Source organism: Malaclemys terrapin, chromosome 1 (assembly GCF_027887155.1).
Source record: "Malaclemys terrapin pileata isolate rMalTer1 chromosome 1, rMalTer1.hap1, whole genome shotgun sequence".
Taxonomy (NCBI): Eukaryota; Metazoa; Chordata; order Testudines; family Emydidae; genus Malaclemys; species Malaclemys terrapin.
In genome coordinates this window covers 273,301,360-273,321,836 of record NC_071505.1, presented here as the reverse complement: position 1 = coordinate 273,321,836, position 20,477 = coordinate 273,301,360, and the positions used below count along the sequence as shown (strand labels likewise).

The following is a 20,477-nucleotide window of genomic DNA, read 5'->3' as shown; positions in this document are numbered from 1 at the left end:
ACTGGGTCGCGACCCATGGTTTGAAAAACACTGTTCTAGAGTTCATCTCAACCAGCTAACATGATAAAATAAAACTTGCCCTGTCTACATTAGTATTTTAAAATGTGTTTAAAACTTGTTAAATAACATGTTTTAAAAATACACCTTTTTATCCTAGTCTAGACAAGTTGGAGACTCAAAAGTGTGGTCCACCTTGATCATCTCCAATAGCTGATTTCCCATCTCTCTAAATTAAAGATCCCTCTTTGCACATGCACTGTGTTGGGATATAGAAATGAAGCTTCCCTGCTTGCATGTTCATCTGAAAAATGCTATCTTGTGCCAATACCGTTCACTGTTTCCAAAATCTAAAATAAATACAAATAATCCTAGAAATATTGAACTTTGTATTTTTCCATAATATCAAGCTGTTATTCCTTTTTGGGTTGCACTTTATGGTTAAGACTCTGAAGTACAAGATTTAACAACTTCATAAAAAGATAATGGGAAATCAAATCAGTTAAGAAAAAACTCAAACATTATAGGATTTAATTCGAGTATCCCAGTAATCTCCTCCACCGTTATTTTGCCATCATATGTGGTATATGAGAGAACAGTTCAGTTAATTTCAATAGCGTTATATCTACAAGGTAAAGACTAGACTAGTAATACTGCCAGGAAGCTATTTTGACATTTTTAAATAGAGCAGGGAATGTGAAAGGAATTCAGGAGATAAGTATGCTTCATTGGCAGCACCTCCATATTTCCCTATTTGGTGGGATGTGAAACACAGACAATTATGGACCTGATTCTGTTGTCACTTAGATGAGAGTTATACCTTTGTAAGTGTGGGTAGAACTGCTGTGTTACATTAAAATAAGTCTGATCTTGTCCTCCTTCCCCCACAGGACGGACTCATACACACAGAAAGCCTGGAAATGAAACATAAAATTGCCCTTTCTCTAACAAATAATCCTTGGTACACCAGAGATCTCACAACTGTGCATGATTTCAAGCTACAGTATCTGCTGTAAATAGCCTTGACTCTAAATCCTCTTGCCTTTGCCAGTTTAAAGGGATACTGTCAGAATAAAATTCACATAAAATAATCCCTAATCAGCGTTACTGATAGCTACAGCAGTGTGAAACTAGGAGGCTCCAGTTCACAGGAGTTCATGAAATTCTTTGCTTTAGTCTGAGAATTTGTGATGCCATAGTTTTCTTCTGAGTTTAAGTTTCTAATAAACCATCAAACCTAATGCCAAGTTTTGCCCAATTTCAAGATTAAAAAAAAAAAAAAAGAAGGAAGGACCCATCAAGTTGCATGTCATTCTCTCCCCAAACCCTGATTCAACCCCTAAGTCTAATGTCTATGGGAAACTGTCATTTGATAATGGGTAGGTGGTGAGATGAGATTTTTCTGATTACTGTTAGAATTATTACACCTGTGAATAGTGTACACAGCTCATATATGCAAAAATATGCTATCTTTACTGTTATCCGACTGTCACCCACTTGCCTGCATGCCTATTTCCTTCACCCACTTATATCTCATATTTAAATTGGAGTAGGAAGTGTGATTTACTGTGGATGGGATTTTCATTGACTTCAATGAGAACAGAGTTAAACCAATGCTAAATACTTTTTAAAATTCTACCATATCTTTGTACAGCACCCAGTACAATGGGGTCCTGACCAGGTTGAGGCTTCCAGGAGCTACTGTAATACAAATAGTGAGGGTTGGGCTAATTGCTCAAAGCTCTGCCTAGATTCACTGAAAGGTTTGTGATTCTTAGTAGGCCAAAATTTCAAGTGTGTAATGAAACAAGGGCAAGTTTCACCTGTTTCTCGGCTTTGTTATGAAAGTTTGGTTTAGTTCTCCCACCACCACCTGACTACGCAAGCAAAAACAATTTTAAAATGGAATTAACTTTTCTCCATTTCTGCTCTTTATTTACACAGATTTAAGATAAAATATTAATGCTATCAGTAAACTAGAAGAAATATGATTTGAATGACATGCAACCAGCAAGTTGTGCACATAGCTAATCTATATAACTACATGTTCCTACCACTGCTAACCTCATCCCAGTTCCTTTTTGTGTTTTGTATTAAATTAGATTGTAAGCTGTTTGGGGCAGGGACTGTCTTTCACTATGTGTTTGTACAGCACCTAGCACAATGTGGCCCTGAACCAACTAGCCAGCAAGCAGGCTGGCTGATGTTGATACACAACCTCTACTGGAAGAAACACTACTATAAATACTACCTGTAATGATTACTTTTGAAATTGTTTACTTCTGTAGTATAGGTGATTGTCTAGGTACTGATTCTATCTTTGTATCTACCTGTGGAAATTTGTGCATTTTAGGGGCTGGCAGTAGTCTCTACATTAAACCTCAACACCTGGACTCCTGCTGCTGCCCTGGGACTGGAGGAGCTCTCACTCCCTGCCACAGCCTCAGGGCTGTGGTGTGGGGATAGAGCTCTCTGGTCTTGGGACTGCAGTGCGGGGGGCAGAAAGGAGCAAAAGAAGTTGCGGAATGTGGAGGGAACCCTGGGTTGAACAGAGGTGGGTTCTGGGAAAGGGGCAAAAAAGGGGTGAGGCTGTGGGCAAGGCCGCAGGCGGAAGGGGCGGAATGGGGGTGGGGCTGCAGTCGGAATGAGTGGGGTGGGGCCCCCCACTTGCTTTGACCCAGGGCCCAGGAAACGTTAATCGGCCTCTGCGTGTAGGGTACATTCTATCTCTCTGCTACATCCTATTCCTTCCCTTCTGTACCATTCAGTCTCCTTCTGCTTGCCACATTCCCCTTTAGCCCTCTCAGGTACATCAGGAGTCGGCAACCTCTGGCACACGGCTCGCCAGGGTAAGCAGCCTGGCAGGCCGGGTCAGTTTGTTTACCTGCCGTGTCCACAGATTCAGCCGATTGCGGCTCTCTGACCGCGATTCGCTGCTCTAGGCCAGTGGGGGCGGCAGGAAGCTGCAGCCAGCACATACCTTGTCCCGCGCTGCTTCCCACCGCCCCCATTGGCCTGGAGCGGCAAACCGCGGCCAATGGGAGCCGCGATCGGCTGAACCTGCAGACGCAGCAGGTAAACAAACTGCCCCAGCCCGCCAGGGTGCTTACCCTGACAAGCCGCGTGCCAGAGGTTGCCGACCCCTAGTCTACATACTGCTCACTATATTTTCAGGCTCCTTGGGAGTTTCCTGTTCAGTTTCCTAGCACATTACCCTCCCTCCTGCCCCAATAGTCCCATCTCTGCACCTCCACATACCCCATCCCCAACCTGTCCCTCTCATTTTCCCTGAGAACAGCCTGGCTTCAATGCCACTGACATGGTAAGTGGTGGCCATCTTTGCCAGGGTTCCTCAGATTAAGGTTGATAGGTGCTTTTGGATAAGAACAAAACTTTTTCAGAATTCTCAGTCTTTCAAAGTGCCGGGATCCACTCACTGCTAGGGCACCTTCTTCTGGCTGCTCTGGGGATTAGCTCTTTCTATGTCCGACATCATCTTCTGGTGCTTGTTCGCACATCCTGCCACCAGCCAGGTCACTATAGTCCTCCCTTAGCAGAATCCTATCAGGCGACTGTCCCAGGCAGACTTCAGCTCCATTGCCCGGTCTGTGCCATTTCCCCAGTGTCAGGTAGGAGAACCCCCCATGCCCACCCTCTACTCAGGGTTCCAGTCCAGGGACCCTATGTCTCACAACTGCGGTCTGTTTTCTCCCAGACTCTATTGCTCTTTCCCTGTATTCCTTCCTACATCTTTTAGCTCCCCCAGATTTACCAGCTTAAACTGCCTCCTCCCAGGGAGCAACTGCAGACTATTAAACGCCATAGCCCTAAACACATCTCCCAGGGAATGACTGCAGACTACTTCCCCTACAGCCCCTTTTAGCTTCCGACTTTCTGGCTTTATTCCACCCCATGTGATCCTTCTCAGCGAGTTACCTCATCAATCAGTCTCTCAAGCCCTGTCTCTCCCTCAGGTACAGCCTATCAAGTTGATTAATCTAGCTTAACTTGCTCTACCTTGTGTGGGGGAGAAGACCCCCTCACAGTCCCAAATATCATAAGACCTGCTACCAGCACAGCCAGCTAGCAGGCTGCATAAGCTTACACAATCCAGTTCACTCTAGTCTGCTCAGGGAGGAACCGTGCCTCCCTGAATTACAGTACCTCACTGAATTTCTGGTGAAGTGCTACACTTTGGCCCAGAATACAGCATACTGCAGGCAACAGAACATTTTATTATAGACATATATCAGCAGTTCTCAAACCGTGGGTTGGGACCCCAAAATGGGTTGCGACCCTCTTTTAATGGCGTTAGACTTGCTGGGGCCCAGGGCTGAAGCCCTGGGTGGTGGGGTTCAGATTACAGGCCCCCGTCTGGAGCTGAAGCCCTTGGACTTCGGCTTTGGTCCCTTGCCCAGGATGGTGGGACTCAGGGTTTGGCTCCCCTGCCCGGGGCAGCGGGACTCAGGTGGACTCAGGCTTCGGTTCCCTCTCCTGGGGTCATGTAGTAATTTTTTGTTATCAGGAGGAGGTCGTGGTGCAATGAAGTTTGAGAACCCCGTCGTATATATATATATAGGCAGAGGTCTGAATTAAATGCAAACCTTGTTTGCTAGAAGAGTATAGAAGGCTCTCCCCCTTTACTCTGGGGCAGGGCCATACACAGAACTGTGCACATCAAAGGACCAAAACTAGCAGAAACCTTGCTGGCCTTACAGAACGCAGAGATCTGCTGAAATAATTGAACTATATTACACTGTATATTTCAGAAAGATAAAATTTGCCTCTGGAAGCTTTTTATAGGCTGATCTGCTAATGCACAGTAATTGTGCCTACTATAAATCCTTAAGAAACTTTTAATGAGAAATACTTACTGTTCACAATTCTCCAGTTCCCCTAACTATATTTCTGTGTTAAATATTTTAGATTTTTAAAAATCTTTAAAAATCAGTTAAATTACAGTTTAACAGGAAAGGTTAAAGGTGGTTTATTTTCAGGAACACAAAAAAAGTATCTCAAACCATAAATCTATTATTTTAGCCATTCTGATTTTAAAAATAACCCCCCATTTTTTTTAAAAAAAGAGTAATAATTATTTTCTAAACCTGGGCATGTAAAATATTAGACCATAGCAACATTTAAAGATTAACTTGAAAACAGATGTTTATAATGAATCAGATGTACTTTAACTTTAATCACATTACCAGGTACTATTAAAACATGCTTTTGAGTCTAAGGGATATGTTGATCTTACTGATAACATTCTAAATGATGTTGGATAAGGAAGTATGATCTGTAGCCATGCATCCTCCACAGTGATCTCAGCAGTTCTGACAAACTAAACGGGATCAAGTAAGGTCAGTACTTGACATGGGAGAGCTAGTGGGTTTTTTTGTGGGTGGAGGGGGGGGGCAGAGAGGGGGAAGAGAGATCAGGTGCTTTGGCCAGTAATGTTGGTACTTCAGGACGCACTTTTCTCTTTGATTAAACCAATTCCCTGCCTAGCATGAGCTGTTACAGTTACTGAACCCAGTTTTCTCCCTGCAGTATATGATTTACTTTCATCGAACTCAGTGTTGATTTTCTTGTCTTCATTTCTAATATAATATAGTAGTGGAATGCTGAAATATAAGATCATTATTAAGAGAAACACTTTGGGTTTTGCTTGAATACGGCGGGGGGTGGAGAGGAGAGGGGAAGAAGGTTGTCAGAGAAAAGAACAAACTCAGTGGCTTAAAAAAACACCAACAAACTTCAGTGGGTAAATTGAAATTACCACTAAGTGTTCCATGTGAGAAGTGAATCTTAATCTGTTTAATTTTTAAATGGACATATGTACCCAGGGAAAATATTGCTGTACTATTTAGCTTTGATGAGTAGCGATGTTTGTTTGGCCCCACTGATGGATTACATGCTTTAGTTTTAGTTCCCCGTCAATGCTGAGAACTTGGAAGAGAGTGGAATCAGGGTAGGTTTGGCGTGAGGGAGTTGGGCAGTATTCTGTGAATGCAGGCAGGAGATGTGGCCTCCGTAACTTCCTCAGAGAACAGCTCCGTGTTTCTTTAGCTTAGGATCAGGATGGATCAGTGTATCTGCAATAACATACATTCAGCGATCACTCCTCCCATGCACCAAAGACATAGCAACTTCAGGGGCTGTTACAGCCACAGAACCATTCCTCTACTGCTTCACAACCAGCAAGGGCAAAGGGAAAAAGATTCATTGGTATGCTCTGCCTGCATTCAATTGCTTTGGTGACACAATGCAGCCATAATCCTTTAACTAGCAGCCAGAGTGCAACAGTATATCTGGTTTACCCCTTCCCTTAGACACCACCATGCTAGTTTGACCTTGCTTTGTGAAGAGGATTTGGCCCTTAATTATTATGTCCTAGAAATTGTATGCATTTAGTTACCACTGACTTAGATAAAAACATCTCCCAAACCATATTCTCCAGCTCATGGCTCATGCAAACAAATGAAAGATTTAGTAGAAACTATCTATATGAAATTCTTCTACTCAAGCTTCTGTGATCTCAAAGCATGTCCTTATCTCCCTCTGCTGGAGATGGGGAGATGACACTTTGAGGTTCTTACCCACGAAAGCTTATGCTCCCAATACTTCTGTTAGTCTTAAAGGTGCCACAGGACCCTCTGTTGCTTTTTCACAGTGTATCTTATAAGGTTTGTTTCATTTAATGTCCTGACTAGCTAAGTCAATAATGCTGCTCAGCTTCCTTTCCTCAGCTAAGATATAATGAGAAAGAATTCCCACCTGCCAGCTCTCCAGGATTTCCCCTCTCAGCCTTAGCTAGAATCTGTCAGAATACACTTTGAAGCCTGGAGCTTCTATGGGAGCATTAACTGGCTGCTTCTCAGCATTCCCTGAACTTTTGGTAAAGATGGTAGTGGTTTGTCCAGTGTAGAAAACCCAGCACAATTGTTCTGTTCTAAAGAGTTTTCATATCAAGCTCTGAAGGGCTTGTATAGCCTGTCAAAGTGTCACATTTCTTTGCTTTAAAATATTTTAAGGTTGATACATATTTTTACTAATGTTTTGCTTTATATTAATGCCATCACTGCAATCAACATGCTATTAATAAATTGAAACTACTTCATATTTTAGAGATTGAGTTAAATGGTAGAGAGGTTATAAAAAAACAAGAGACAATGAAAACAGCATAAAAGTAGTAAATATAAGAAACAGGGTTGGAATCTGTGGAGTTAGTCACTGCTATGCCAATAAACATTGGCAGTTGTTTCCATTTCCAATATGTGAAATTAGGAACAGCTTACTATCTTGGAGGCTATTGTTCAGATTTAACTTCATAAAATATATAAAAAAGTTCATCTGGAGATAACAACTTACTATGGTGATGAGAATAATGTTTTAGTTTCCTGTTAAAAATATTGTCTTATCATTATCACAAGACTGTTAATGACACTGTTATATTTTTTAGGGAACTAATATTAGTAAGTCTAATGGACAGTAGTTTACTGTACAGGCACAAAAATGCTCTGCCTTTCTAAAAGCATCAAACATTCTGTAAATGTGCCATTTTCCCTGTTAGTAGTAGAAAATTAACCATTAAAAAAAACTTAGTTACACAATCCCTTCATCCTCAAACTAGGGGGACACATTTACAGAGAATGTCAGCCATTTATTAACAAGATCATAGATTACAGATCAGGCTCTAAAACTAGACTGTCCTTTTTCTTTAAAACTATTAAACTTTTGAAATCTCTGAACACAGACAGTGGTAAGTCCGAGCGTCCTTATGTAGTTCTAAAATGAGACCTTCATTTTACCAGATGCGCAGTGAGCATACATCCTGTTAGAAGTCAGCCACTTTTAAATGGCATGCCAAGAAATAAAGATTCAAAGCTAACAAATAGTTTTATGGTAAAAGCTGAAACAATTGGTTTGCACTAAAGGGCACTTTTATCTACTATCTTAAGCAAAATAACATGGAGAAAATGAAGGGAAACGTAAACACTAACCTAATATTGCTGTGTCACTGGAGTTAATTGCTCAGTGTTTTGTGTTGTGTTTTGGGCAGCTGTATTTTTAATATGTATGACATCCACACCTCTTAGTCAACTATTTGTTGTGTATTGCAATTGTCACCAAATGCAAGACTTTAATTCCTTTTTCTTTAATTTACAGGGTTGTTCTGGCTGTGGAAAATGTGACTGCAGTGGAGTAAAAGGGCAAAAAGTGAGTATCTCACTGTATCTGTCTACTTTTCTGACTTATATTGGCAACACCACAGAAATTATTGGAAGACAAATGAGATGCAGTTAGAGATGGGTCCACAGCCAACTGCTTAGGGTGTAGGTCTACAACTATGCAGCCCTTCTTAGGCCCAAACTGTGGTAGTGTCAGAGTTTGGTATGGCACAGAGTTTGGAACTGTTAAGAGAAATTGCAAAAATGAAACTTTTTAAAAATGGGGATTACTAAATGTTAAATTTGAAATATATTAGCACAAGATTTTTAACACAGCTGACACTCAAATACATACTTCTACAAGTATCACCTATTGTTAGGGAACCAGATTCTTATAAAACATGTAGGAGTTCCATATAGATCAGGGGTTGGCAAGCTTTAGCACGTGGCCCATCAGGGTAATCCGCTGGCGGGCCGCGAGACATTTTATTTACGTTGACTGTCCGCAGGCACGCTCCCTTCCCCTCCTCCCCCCGCAGTTCCCAGTGGCCGCAGTTCACTGTTCCTGGCCAATGGGAGCTGTGGGAACCAGTGGCCAGCATGGGGGCCCCCAGAGCTGCAGGCAGCAGGGGTATCCCCCAGTCCCCAGCTGCTGCAGGTGACTCCTAGCCCCTGCACAACTGCCCCACTTCAGGTGGTGTGGTGACCTGCAGATCCCCATTTTGTCACAGATATTTTTAGTAAAACTCACGGCCAGGTCACGGCCTCTGTGAATTTTTCTTTTTTGCACATGGCCTGTCCATGACTTTTACTAAAAATATCTGTGACAAAATCTTAGCCTTACTCATGATGCACTGTGCGGGTTGGTCAGAAGGGAGTCCCATTGCATCAAGGGAAATGTAGTCCAGCCAGGAAGCCCATCCCATAAGAGAGAATGGGGGCCTGAATTACAACTCCCAGGAAGAGATGTACACAACAGAGAAATACACTTTAATGTTGAACTGACTTGAAGTAAAACATTTTGGTTCAGTTCAACAAACTGAAATATTTCAATTTGGGTCTCACCAATCCTGAATGAAATATTTCTTTTTGATTTTTCCCCACAGAAAAAATGATTGACAGAAAATTCCTGGCCAGCTCAAAAAAATGTTTTTTTTCTGTATTAGTAAAAAATGCATGTTTAATATATTAATGACAGTTACACAATCGTAGTAAATCCTTTTCCATTGCAATCCCTTTGGTGCAACTTTTAAAGTCCCATTTTCTCAGGCTGACAATGTGTCCTTCAGTGTAATTTGTGTTAAAATCTACATCTCTTGAATAAAACTAGAGTAATCCACGATCTTTGTAAGAGAAGTGTGGGTGTATTGAAATATACTCCCAAGGTGTGGCTCTGCAATGCAGCCCCTTTCATGGCTTCTATTCCTGCCTATGAATTCGCTGGCTTTGTAAATATTATTGATGTGTAAATACGACCCCTCTAGCTCTTCTTCTCATTCATTTTCTGCTGTTCAGTTTTTAATGTACACTGTACTGGTTTGGTGCAAACACCTTGCATACATTCCTGAGTATAGTATAGAGGTTTAATCAGTATGAATTTGGGATAAACATGTTAATCAGGAATGAACGGTGCAGCCCAAATGTGTGCTCCTAAAGCTTTTTATCACAGCATACCAGTCTTGTATTCTGTACTATTAAACATACGTTATAGAAGAACTTTAAGGATGTTTTAGAGAGTTAAATGTTTATTGGGGACTTCCTTTTGTATTTCTTTTTCTGGAAAATCAAACTGCCTTAACTGGAGGCTAAAGGCAGGTGAGGCAGTTGAAGATGCATGATAATTTCTTTCATAACAGAACATGGATCAAGTTGTAGGGTAAATAGTTTCAGAAGCTTCTAGGAGGTACTCTTCTAACCTTTTAAACCAACAAGTAGCATCAATTAAGTCATCCATCCGTTTAATAAAAAACGGAAAGTAGCATGATTCATTTCACGCTAGAATTCCTGAAAACCTCAGGTTTCTGAACTCTGACCTTATTCTCTATTTACCACTCTGTTCTAGATATTTCTTGTTTCTCAGTTCAACAGTAAATAAATTATTGTGGACAGAAGTTTTAAGCCCACAACTCTACTTTTCAAACCCATTAGTTTACAGACCTTAATTTCCAGCTTGCTCTCTGTTCTGGGTAAGGAATAAAGTATAGCGTTCTGCTTTTTATGAACTACTTCTGAGATTTTGAAATTGTCATTTATTTCAAACTCAGATCCAGATTCTTCATGCTAGAGGTAGAAGAGACAGTTTCTCTGCTGCTATATTTATTTACCTAGGCTCAGAGTTTTAAAAAGTGTTCTTCTATAAAAGTAGGCTCATGTCTTGAAGTCCAAGACAACAACCTCAAACTCTTTTTAACAACTTAGAACAAAATAGGAAGTGGAAGAGATACAGGTATCAATACTTAGCAACAGAAGCTCTAATAAACCACAGAACACACGCAAACTCTTCCAAAAAGTCTGGGCACGTGCATGACACCCTTTATAATGCTGTTTTATATACAGGGTAATATTATCCCAAAGTATTCTGTCTTAAATGTGTAGTCTGTTAAATATGTAACTGTTTTGGTTTGAGTGGGGAGTCTGATTTCATTATTGGCCTTAGAGACATCCAAAAGGGGGAATGAGCAGCTATACCTAAAAGATCATTGAAAAAGTAAAAGGACTGTGAAATACTACAAAAAGTACACCAAAGCCTGCTCATTTTGTTGTTACTAGTGCCAAGCATTAGAATATAACTTCAGGGTTTGAGTGGATACTTGACTTTTGCAAAACTGGTTCAGACCAGCTATAATTTTTAGTTAAATTTCTTTAAATTTATGACCTATATATTTAGGGACAAATCTTCAACCCAGCCACAAGCCTGAATAGCTGGACTAGGTTCTGGGAAGTTGTGCAGGGGAAAGAAGAGAGGCATCCACCCCTACAGGCTGCCTAGTTCATCTAGATAGGCCATTCAACCCAATAAGTGAAGCAATTTTCTTCTGCACCTCTAATGTAGTCCCACTGTGAGAGGGTGATTGGAGGATTGATGCATATCCTCTGGGCCCACTCTCCTCTCCTCTACCCACACCCTACATATTGCCAGATAGGAACCCCTACTGAGCAGGGCTCCATATGTGCAGAACTGTACAAACTTTAAAGAGCCTCTTCAAATCTACCCCCTTCTAACCACACCAGTTGAGCGGCATGGGAGCTTCAGCAGCTGTGGAAATGGGTGCTGGCTTTATCCTTTAATGCCTTAATTCGGAGCATCTGGAGATACATTTTTCACCATAGTGTGGGAAGAATTTTCAGGCTCCTTTTATTTTTGTAATCAACACTCAGTTTGCCATATAATTGCATTAGTGCTCTCACCATACAAATGCAAGGGAAAATCTTTGCGATAGAAACTTGTGAAATACCTTATTAAAAATTACTAGAGGACACTTTCAACATGAGAAGACTGTATTATAATGACATTTTTCTCTCTCATTTGAGAAAGTTTTTATCACATTGGGTCACTGGGATAGCCATATTTAGAATATGTTCAACTACACTAGAGAAAATTCTTATTGAACCACCTCCAATGTAAATTGTATCCCTATGCTAAAATCCTTTAAGCTGACTCATACTTTGTTATGGGCATATAATTGACAAAGCCTTAGTTTTATTTTATTTTTTTCCAGATTTTAGAAAATGAATTTCACTGCAACAGATGGCTCTTAGCATATAAAGCCTTTGTTATTAAATTGAGCAGTGGCATATAATACTAGACAGTTGGCTTTAAGTTAAATAAAGGCAAATATCAAATGTTTACAAGATATTAGGTGTAATAATTTCAGAGTAACTTTGTTGATTTATTCAAAATAAAATAGCTTATTACTTTCCATTAGGTTGGCTTTTAACATCTTCAGATGTTTTCTCTCTCGGTATTTGGGTACTGTAAATAATAACTTATTGTTCTTTCTAACCTCACAATAGTGTGGGGCCTCCATCTATTTAAACCAATTAGAATTTTGAATGCTTGAGGGCCTGTCATAGCTTTTTTAATTATCAAGAGACAAAGCAGCAATATTTGCAAAATAAAAACATGAAAAAAAATTAAATTGCTACTAATGCATTTGTCGCTTATATCATTCAAGTGGAGTTATTCAAAGGGAGTTGGCAATTCGTAAAAGATGTAATACTTGAGGCTCAACATCAAGCTATTCTGATGCACAGTGATGCCCAGGAAAGATAAGAGCCACCACAGGAGGCCGATGTGGCTGCACACGGAGCTTTTTAGCTATCTAAAAAGCTAAAGGGATACATACAGGAAATGGAAGGAGGGGCATGTTACCAAGGAAGTATACACGGGAATAGTGTGAGCATGTGGGGACAAAAATCAGGAAAGCCAAGGCAAAGAATGAGTTACAGCTGGCAAGAAATGTTACAGACAACAGGAAGAGGTTCTTCAAATATGTCAGACAAAAAAGAAAGATCAAGGATGGTGTGTGAGTCTACTGCTCAATGGAGAAGGTGAGCTGGTAACAGAAGATGTTAGGAAGACAGAGCTGCTCAATGCCTACTTTGCTTCAGTCTGCTAACAACAAATAACAGGTGACCAGACAACTAGCAAAGTTACCATAGACAATAAAGGGGAAGGGATGCGGATCAGGATAAGTAAAGAACACATCAGAGATCTTCTAACCAATCTGAATGAATTCAAATCAGTGGGGCTGGATGCTATTCAGTACTGAAAGAGTTAGCTGAAGAAATCTTGGCACCACTGGCAATAATATTTACAAACTCATGGATTACAGGAGAGGTCCCAGAAGACTGAAGAAGGGTTAATGTAGTGAAATTTACATTATGTAAGCTAAAAGGGTTAAAAAAAGAAAAAGGTCAAACAATGTTTCAAAATTATCAAAATAATTGACACAAAACAAAATTTGTTTTTTTTTGGTTCATGAATACTTTAGAGTTCGACTTTGTCCTGATTTGAGATAGAGACAAATTTTGAACATGAAAGTATTTGTGGGATGGGAAAACTGTTTCCAGTCAGCTTTAATCATTAAAGGGGAAAGTGCGAGAATTGTGGCCTGATTATCGAAGGTGTTAAACATCTGCTGTTTCTATAGACATCTATGAGACCTGGGGCTGCTCAGTATTTTTGACAATCAGGCCATATTAACTATTTGTTGAATGTTTATGGCATTTCCATTGTGGCTGCAATGTGTTTATAATGATTTATCCATTCTTTTGCTGTCACTTAGAGAAATAATCTATTTCTTAATTCAAATCAAAGGTAAGAACATATATCCTACACAAGAAGCATATGAACAAAGATAACACTCTCAAAGAGCCACCATGACAAAAGACTTTAAATACTATTTGAATGAACCATCCACGTTGGACGTTTTAAGCAGTTTGCCCACTTGGCAGGATAAATGCATAAGTGGTACTTGAAGCTTTCACACCTTGCCTTTTTTCTGTTCAAGCTGGGTATTGGAACCATTTCTCCCCTTCGCCTTAAGTGAGACCAAATGCCTCTGGGAAAACTTTAACATAATAATGTATATTCTTACACTTAGTATGGTGGTCTTGGCTATCTTTGGTTCCAAGTGATATCCAATTTAAATTAAATGCTGATATTCCTGTGGAAAGATCTCTATACACACAAACATCCAGGCATCCCCATGTAATGGAATATGCCTATACAGTACTCAGTTTCCAGTGCCTAATCCCAATGCTTTTCATATAGTAGTATTCCAGTTGGCATTACATAGCCTTCTTAAACAGCTGCTGCCAGATACATATTTCCAAGACTTTGCTTGTACAGAAGTTGGCATAATATTCTCAGACTTTTCATCATGGAGTACAACATGACGCGTAGCTGTGTGGAGTTTGATTTTACACTTGTGCAACTGTTTCTAATATACCTCCTCATTGCAATTTCTCGCTGGGCTTATAGGACCTGGTTCTGATCTCATCCCAGTGTAAATTACATGTAATTCCACTGAAGTCAGTAGGGTCTCACAAACAAAACCAATGTGAAATCAGAACAAGCCAATAAAGTCTCCCCTGTTCTTAGCTTCTTTCTTATTCAATAGGAAGAAGGGTCTCATTCTATGTTAGGAAACATCAATAACTTTAAAATGCTGAAAATGGGGATAGAACCAGGCCAACCTGTATCTATGCTTACTCTGTTGTGTCTGTATTAGAGCCCTGTGAGTGACTATTTTTTAATACCGTTCCCGTCCCACCCTGCAATACCCACTCCCACTCCTACGCGCTCCCGCATTGTTTCCTGCTTTTTTATCCCATTCCCACCTGCAAAAACCTTTGATCCTTTAAGAGAGACATATATATATATATAACAGAATTTAGACACAATTTTTACCACTAAAAGAATAAAAAAAATTGTGCTTAAACTATATAAAAATACTTCAACTCCTGTTATGATAGACATCAAATCTTTCTATCCCTCATTTAAATTTAAGTATTAAAACATTTATTTAAAAAAAATTAGTGTTTTCCTGAAAATTAGTGCAGTTTTTTTTTTTTTGCCCACCCAATCCCGCCCACAAAGTACATTTTACACGCTCCTGCTATTATGGCAGCCGGTCCTGTGGGATCCAGTCCCACTGCAGGGCTCTAATCTATATGTTTAATACATGTTTTTCCCATGTGCAGTTGCTTTAATATCTTGACATGTGTGGAAACCCTTCCAAACTGATTCTATTTTTATGTACTCCTTATTTGCTTATTCTTCTACACTAATATTCTATTGTCATGTTGTAGACAGTGTTGAGTGAATGTTAATTAGGGGGCTGTGGATGGAAGTAGGAGAGAGAATGTGTGGGGAACACCAAAGCCGTATTAGGTAGCTTATTCATCAGGCTCCTTTAAATTGTTCCCTCACCAGATTTACGCTGTTTGCTGGTGATCTCCTATAAGTGAGACCAAGTTAGCTATTATAACTGATGCTCAGATAAGATGCCAGATTCCCACACAGGGAGATTGATTAATTGCAGAAAAAACCTCTATCCTCTGTCTCTCATTACATTTTCTCCACAGTATTGTGCATAAGAGATAATCTGGGTATAAACAACCATGATTAAAGAAACCGAAGTAATACTGTAATCTCCTCGAGTTTTATTTCTATTGCTTTTTGGCCATAGACTTAGGGAAAATAAAGAAGAGAAATAGAAAAGATAGCACATTTGGTAGAATTAACTAACTGTACCAAGTCACAGTTGTTTTTGCTTGTCAGACGCATGCTTGTTTTTCCACTTCATGATGTAGATTCCAGAAAGCATTACTTCTTTCTCTTGCTCTTTTTCTGCCTCATGTCTTTTTTCCCCTCAAAATCTTATACTTTTCATGTCAGCCTAGGTAATCCAGAGCACTCCTTTCCTTAGAAGAAAAAAAAATTATCCCTTCTTTTCCTCCATTCTGAAGCTAATTAAATAAAGTCAGTGGCAATAAAATTAAAATTTGGTGCATCAGAGAGTGGTTCCTGTCAAAAATATTACTGTTGTGTATGATCCCAATAAAATTGGTTAGTATTAACACATTCTGGCATTTCATGTATGTTTATAGCATCAGGACAACCCCAACAACTGGATAGTTGAGCTTCATAGAAATTTCTCTTTTTCCTTTGTCGACTTGCATCTAATTCAAAGACTTTGTAAGAAGTTTTTCTGTTTTCCATTTCAATGGAAATAGTGTACATGACAGATTTGTCATGGATTATCATATTGGCAAGAGAATCAGCAAGGAAAAAGAAAGTATTTACTTCATCACTCCTTCCTTAAAGCTATTTTTCAATGCATGAAGCAATAATGTTTCATTATGGAGTCTTGGGTGAAATTCACCCCTATGCAGAGGAGGCCTATACATTATTTAAAGTCCACTTAAGCCCTATCTATGGGACTTCAGTGGTACATAGTCCTTGTTTGTGCCCTCTGTTTAGAGGAGGATTTCACAGTGTTTTGCAGTAGGGTTTTCCATTTATAACAGGCTAAAAGCCTTCCCTGGGGACTGCCCCTTGACACGATGAGAGGGCTTGTGTGTTCTAATGGCCCTGTGAGCTATGCCAAGGGGAGTTTTAACTCCTGGTAGGGTCACCCAGGCTAGACTGGTCAAAAGATAGGAACCACATGAAAAGCAGTCTATTGGCCTTTCAGTTTAGGGGTTGAGGATATGCCAACAACCAAGCTGCAAAAAAAGATAGAAACTAACTAGTTACTAATGAGTAACTAACTAATTACTGAAAATAGCATGCCAAAGTGCTGGAAGCACTAAGAATTTCTTTACTAATGGTAAAACTAACTATGGAATGGTAGAACAATGGCTGCAGCAACAAAAAAATGCAGTGCTGGTAATGAAAGATATGGACAAACCTAAATGCGAAATTCTTGCAGTAAGGGAATATCGATGGCCAGAAATAGGTAGAAAACAATTCTAAAATGAAAATAAAGTCATGATATATTTGCGGAGGTGAAATGGTTACCACACACAGAGAGTAATATTAATTGACTTCCAAAGCAGAAAAATTGCTCATAGAATGCGAGCCAAATAACCGATTGTTCCAAGGTAGGTTTCATGCACAGAGGGGAGGGATAGCTGGTTTGAGCATTGGCCTGCTAAACCCAGGGTTATGAGTTCAATCCTTGAGAGGGCCACTTAGAGATCTGGGGCAAAATCAGTACTTGGTCCTGCTAGTGAAGGCAGGGGGCTGGACTCAATGACCTTTCAAGGTCCCTTCCAGTTCTAGGAGATGGGATATCTCCATTAATTTTATATCTAAAAATGACATTTATACAATGTCATGCACCTCCAGACAATTACAGTGATGAAATCAATGATCAATTCTACAGTTGTCTACAAACTCAAATTGACAATATTCCTAAGCATGACATCTGCTTAGTAATAAGGGACTTCAGTGCCAAGATTGGGGATGATGACAATAAGAGTGGAGAAAGCAATGGGTAAGCTCAACCTTGGTTCCTAACATCAGAATGGAAAACAACTAGTAGAACTGTGCCTGCTAAAAGGGCTCATAATTGGTGGAACACTGTTTCTTCAGAAAGATATCCATTAATTAACGTAGAATTCCCCAGATGGAACAATCAGGAATCAGATTCACTGTCTATGTATTAGAAGGAAATTTAATCAGTTCGCCAGAACTTCAGAGCATACAGAGGAACTGACATCTGAAGAGACCACAATTTGTGTGTAGCAAGACGGAAGATCAAACTTAAACACAAAAGCACCAAGAAACTTGACAGCAAAAGGCCATCAGATAAGTCATTACAGCAGCAATTTCAAATTGAACTGAAGAACGTATTGTCACAGTTGAGGGACCCTGCACCTGTATTCCTCCTCTGTAGCCCAGCAAAGGTACATAGTCTTCGGTTTCTGGGTCCCCAGCCATCACCCTCCTGGTCAGAGACATTCATTTTTCTTCGTCTTGACTGGAATTTTTCCAGACTGCACAGTTCCCTGTTTACACTGTGAATTCCCCAGCAAGTCAGACTGCCTAAGCAGGATTGCATTTACCGTCTCGTCAGAGGCTGTAAACAGCTTAACTGCCCATAATTATAAGTTATCACACAGCTTTTTCTAAACAAGCACATTTATTCTTAAGGTGAAAGCATTGCAGAGAAAACATATTAAAAATAATGAAAACCTACATGCTGTGATGCTGTATGATTAAAGATGACTATTTATATCATTGATTTTACCACTGTTATACAATTACCATAAATCTTGTACAAAGTGTATTATTTAAGGTGTCAATGGAAAAGTTATAATCATACTTGATAGATTGTTCTGGTTAAGTCCATATATCATCTGTGTATCTGAAGTTATGAATATTGGCTATGTACTTGTATCTTAAACCTATGTTGTGTTCCTGGGAGATACCCTCCATATAGATTTACATCAAGGCTAGACAGCTATGTGTTGATGGCCCATTAAGGACTCTCCAATCTCACAATGGGCCATAGAAGAAACTCATCCCACCCAGGTAGCTCTTCCTGAGGATTTCTCATATAGCAAGGGGCCAATAGCTACCCCCTGTGATTCAGCAAACCATGTAAGGACATTTGCTCATGTGACCCTGGACTCCATCTTGAGCCAGTAACTTTCCATGCACGGGGGCTTTGTTTGGGACAGGAAATTTCCAGGCACCTGGCAAAGGATATAAAAGACACCTGAGATATCTCCATTTTGTTTCTTTACTGCCCTAATTCTCTGGACTGTAGATTTACAACTAAAAGGAGCATCTTGAACTATGGACTGAGGACCAGAGAGACTTTACAAGCCAGCAGTCTATTCCATCACTGCTACAAACATGATATAAGGACTTTGCAATCATTTACATGTATGTGATCTATTAACTATTTATGTCTCTCCTTTTCTTTAATTAATAAACCTATAGTTATTTTACTAAGGATTAGCAGACAGCATGATATTTGGGTAAGATCTGAAATGTGTATTGACCTGAGGATATGTGTCTGATCCTCTGGGATTAGCAAGAATCTCACATATGGTGAATTAGGTTTTCAATAACCCCTCACCATATTAGACCTGTTTATTTGGATGGGAACTAAGGGCTGGAATGCCTACTGGGGACTGTGTTTGGCTTCTGGTTATCCAGTGTGGTGCTGCAGAAGCTATTTTGTTACTGGCTTGGTGAATCTTACTATAGAATAAATCACCAGCTTGGAGATTGTCTGCCCTATTTCTTGCAGTCCGCCCTGAGTGTGGTATTCTTAGTGTGGCCTTGTGACGTTGTGCAGTCTATATGGTTTTATAAAAACCCCCTTGGGAGCTGCCACCAGATGTGCAAAGACTACCCCTGCTTCTGTTTTCCCTGCCAGCTCAGGACTCCAGCACCCTGTCTTGCTGAGCCAGACACTCCCGTCTGGCTCCAGACACAGATCCAGGGTCTGAATCTCCTGTCCCAAAGCTGCAAGTTTACCTGAAAACAGCTCACAGTAGTGTGCTTGTCTTTAGCACTCAGATGCCCAACTCCCAATGGGGTAAACACAGTCATCTGCAGACAATGGTCCTGGTTAATGGGAGTCATCAAGATTCCAAACCATCATTAATGGCCCACACTTTACATAATTACAATAGGCCCTCAGAGTTATGTTTTATATTTCTAGTTTTAGATACAAGAGTGGTACATTTCTACAAATCGGATGATCACACTCAGTAGATTATGAGCTTTGTAATGATACCTTACAAGAGACCTTTTGCACAAAGCATATCCCATTTGCATTATAGTCACTTATTATCAAATTTTTATAAAACTATCCCAGTTACATTATATTCACTTATTATCATGTTTTTATAAAACCATATAGACTGTACAACGTCACAGGCCTTTCCAGGCACCTGGTCACACATGCATACTAATAAGCTTACCACAGATCACCCCAACTCCAACAAAGGCTCTGGCCAGTGATCAGTCCTTCAAACCGCTCCAATGGTTTTTTTCTGTGGTTACAAGTCCATAACCCTCTTGGCTCAGAATAAGCACACTTGTGCAATCTTGCTGGAATAATTTGTATAGTGGGGGTGCTGAGTGCCATTGAACCAAACTGTAAACTCTGTATATGATGAAAACCACTTCAAGCCTAGTTCCAGCACCTATGCACTTGTGAATCTGTTAATCACACCTTTATAGAGTTTGGGAGTCTGATCTTGTCCTCCATGTAACAAGTGATCATCAGAGGTCCTCTCCTCTGGGCAAAGTTTTAAAATGCAGGGTTTTGCCAGTGGGGAAGAGTGGGAGGTACACTTTTTAAAAGAGGTCTTTGAATCTCATAACACTTCTGAGGATTTACATTAGCATGTCTTCCCCCCACTCCTCCCGAGATGTTACATACAATCCCACAATAATGCATAAACAGTTACATTTTTAATAAAATGAACTCCTAAGATACTTAAACTTAATTCAGTAACCTTTAACTTAATTCAATAAGGTTTGTCATGGTATTGCAGGAAATTGCCAAATCTGTCATATATTTCAGGTGCTACAAGACTTAGATCCACCACAAAAAGTCAGCATTGATGTGTCATGGTCCTTTTTGTATGACTGTCACAGGGAGCACTACTCACTGCCAGGCTGTCGCCTCCTCCTGTCACTCTGGGGATTCGCTATTGAAGGCAAGATCTCCTTCCGCAGTTTGCATGCCATTGCTCTGTCTCTGGTCTGCAGCTCCTTTTGCTCCAGGACCCGCAATGTCCTCTTCATGACTTAGCTCTCTGGCTAGGTCACTC

General features: G+C 40.1%; 1 protein-coding gene across 1 annotated transcript in view; it reads left to right on the top strand.

Moving 5' to 3' along the window:
- The window catches only part of COL4A1 (collagen type IV alpha 1 chain), a 216,773-nt gene that overhangs the window by 85,102 nt on the left and 111,194 nt on the right, over window positions 1-20,477 (top strand). Inside the window, exon 2 of the mRNA XM_054013205.1 lies at window positions 8,164-8,214. Within this exon, the coding sequence (XP_053869180.1) occupies window positions 8,164-8,214 (51 nt within the window). The remainder of the gene's footprint in view (window positions 1-8,163; window positions 8,215-20,477) is intronic.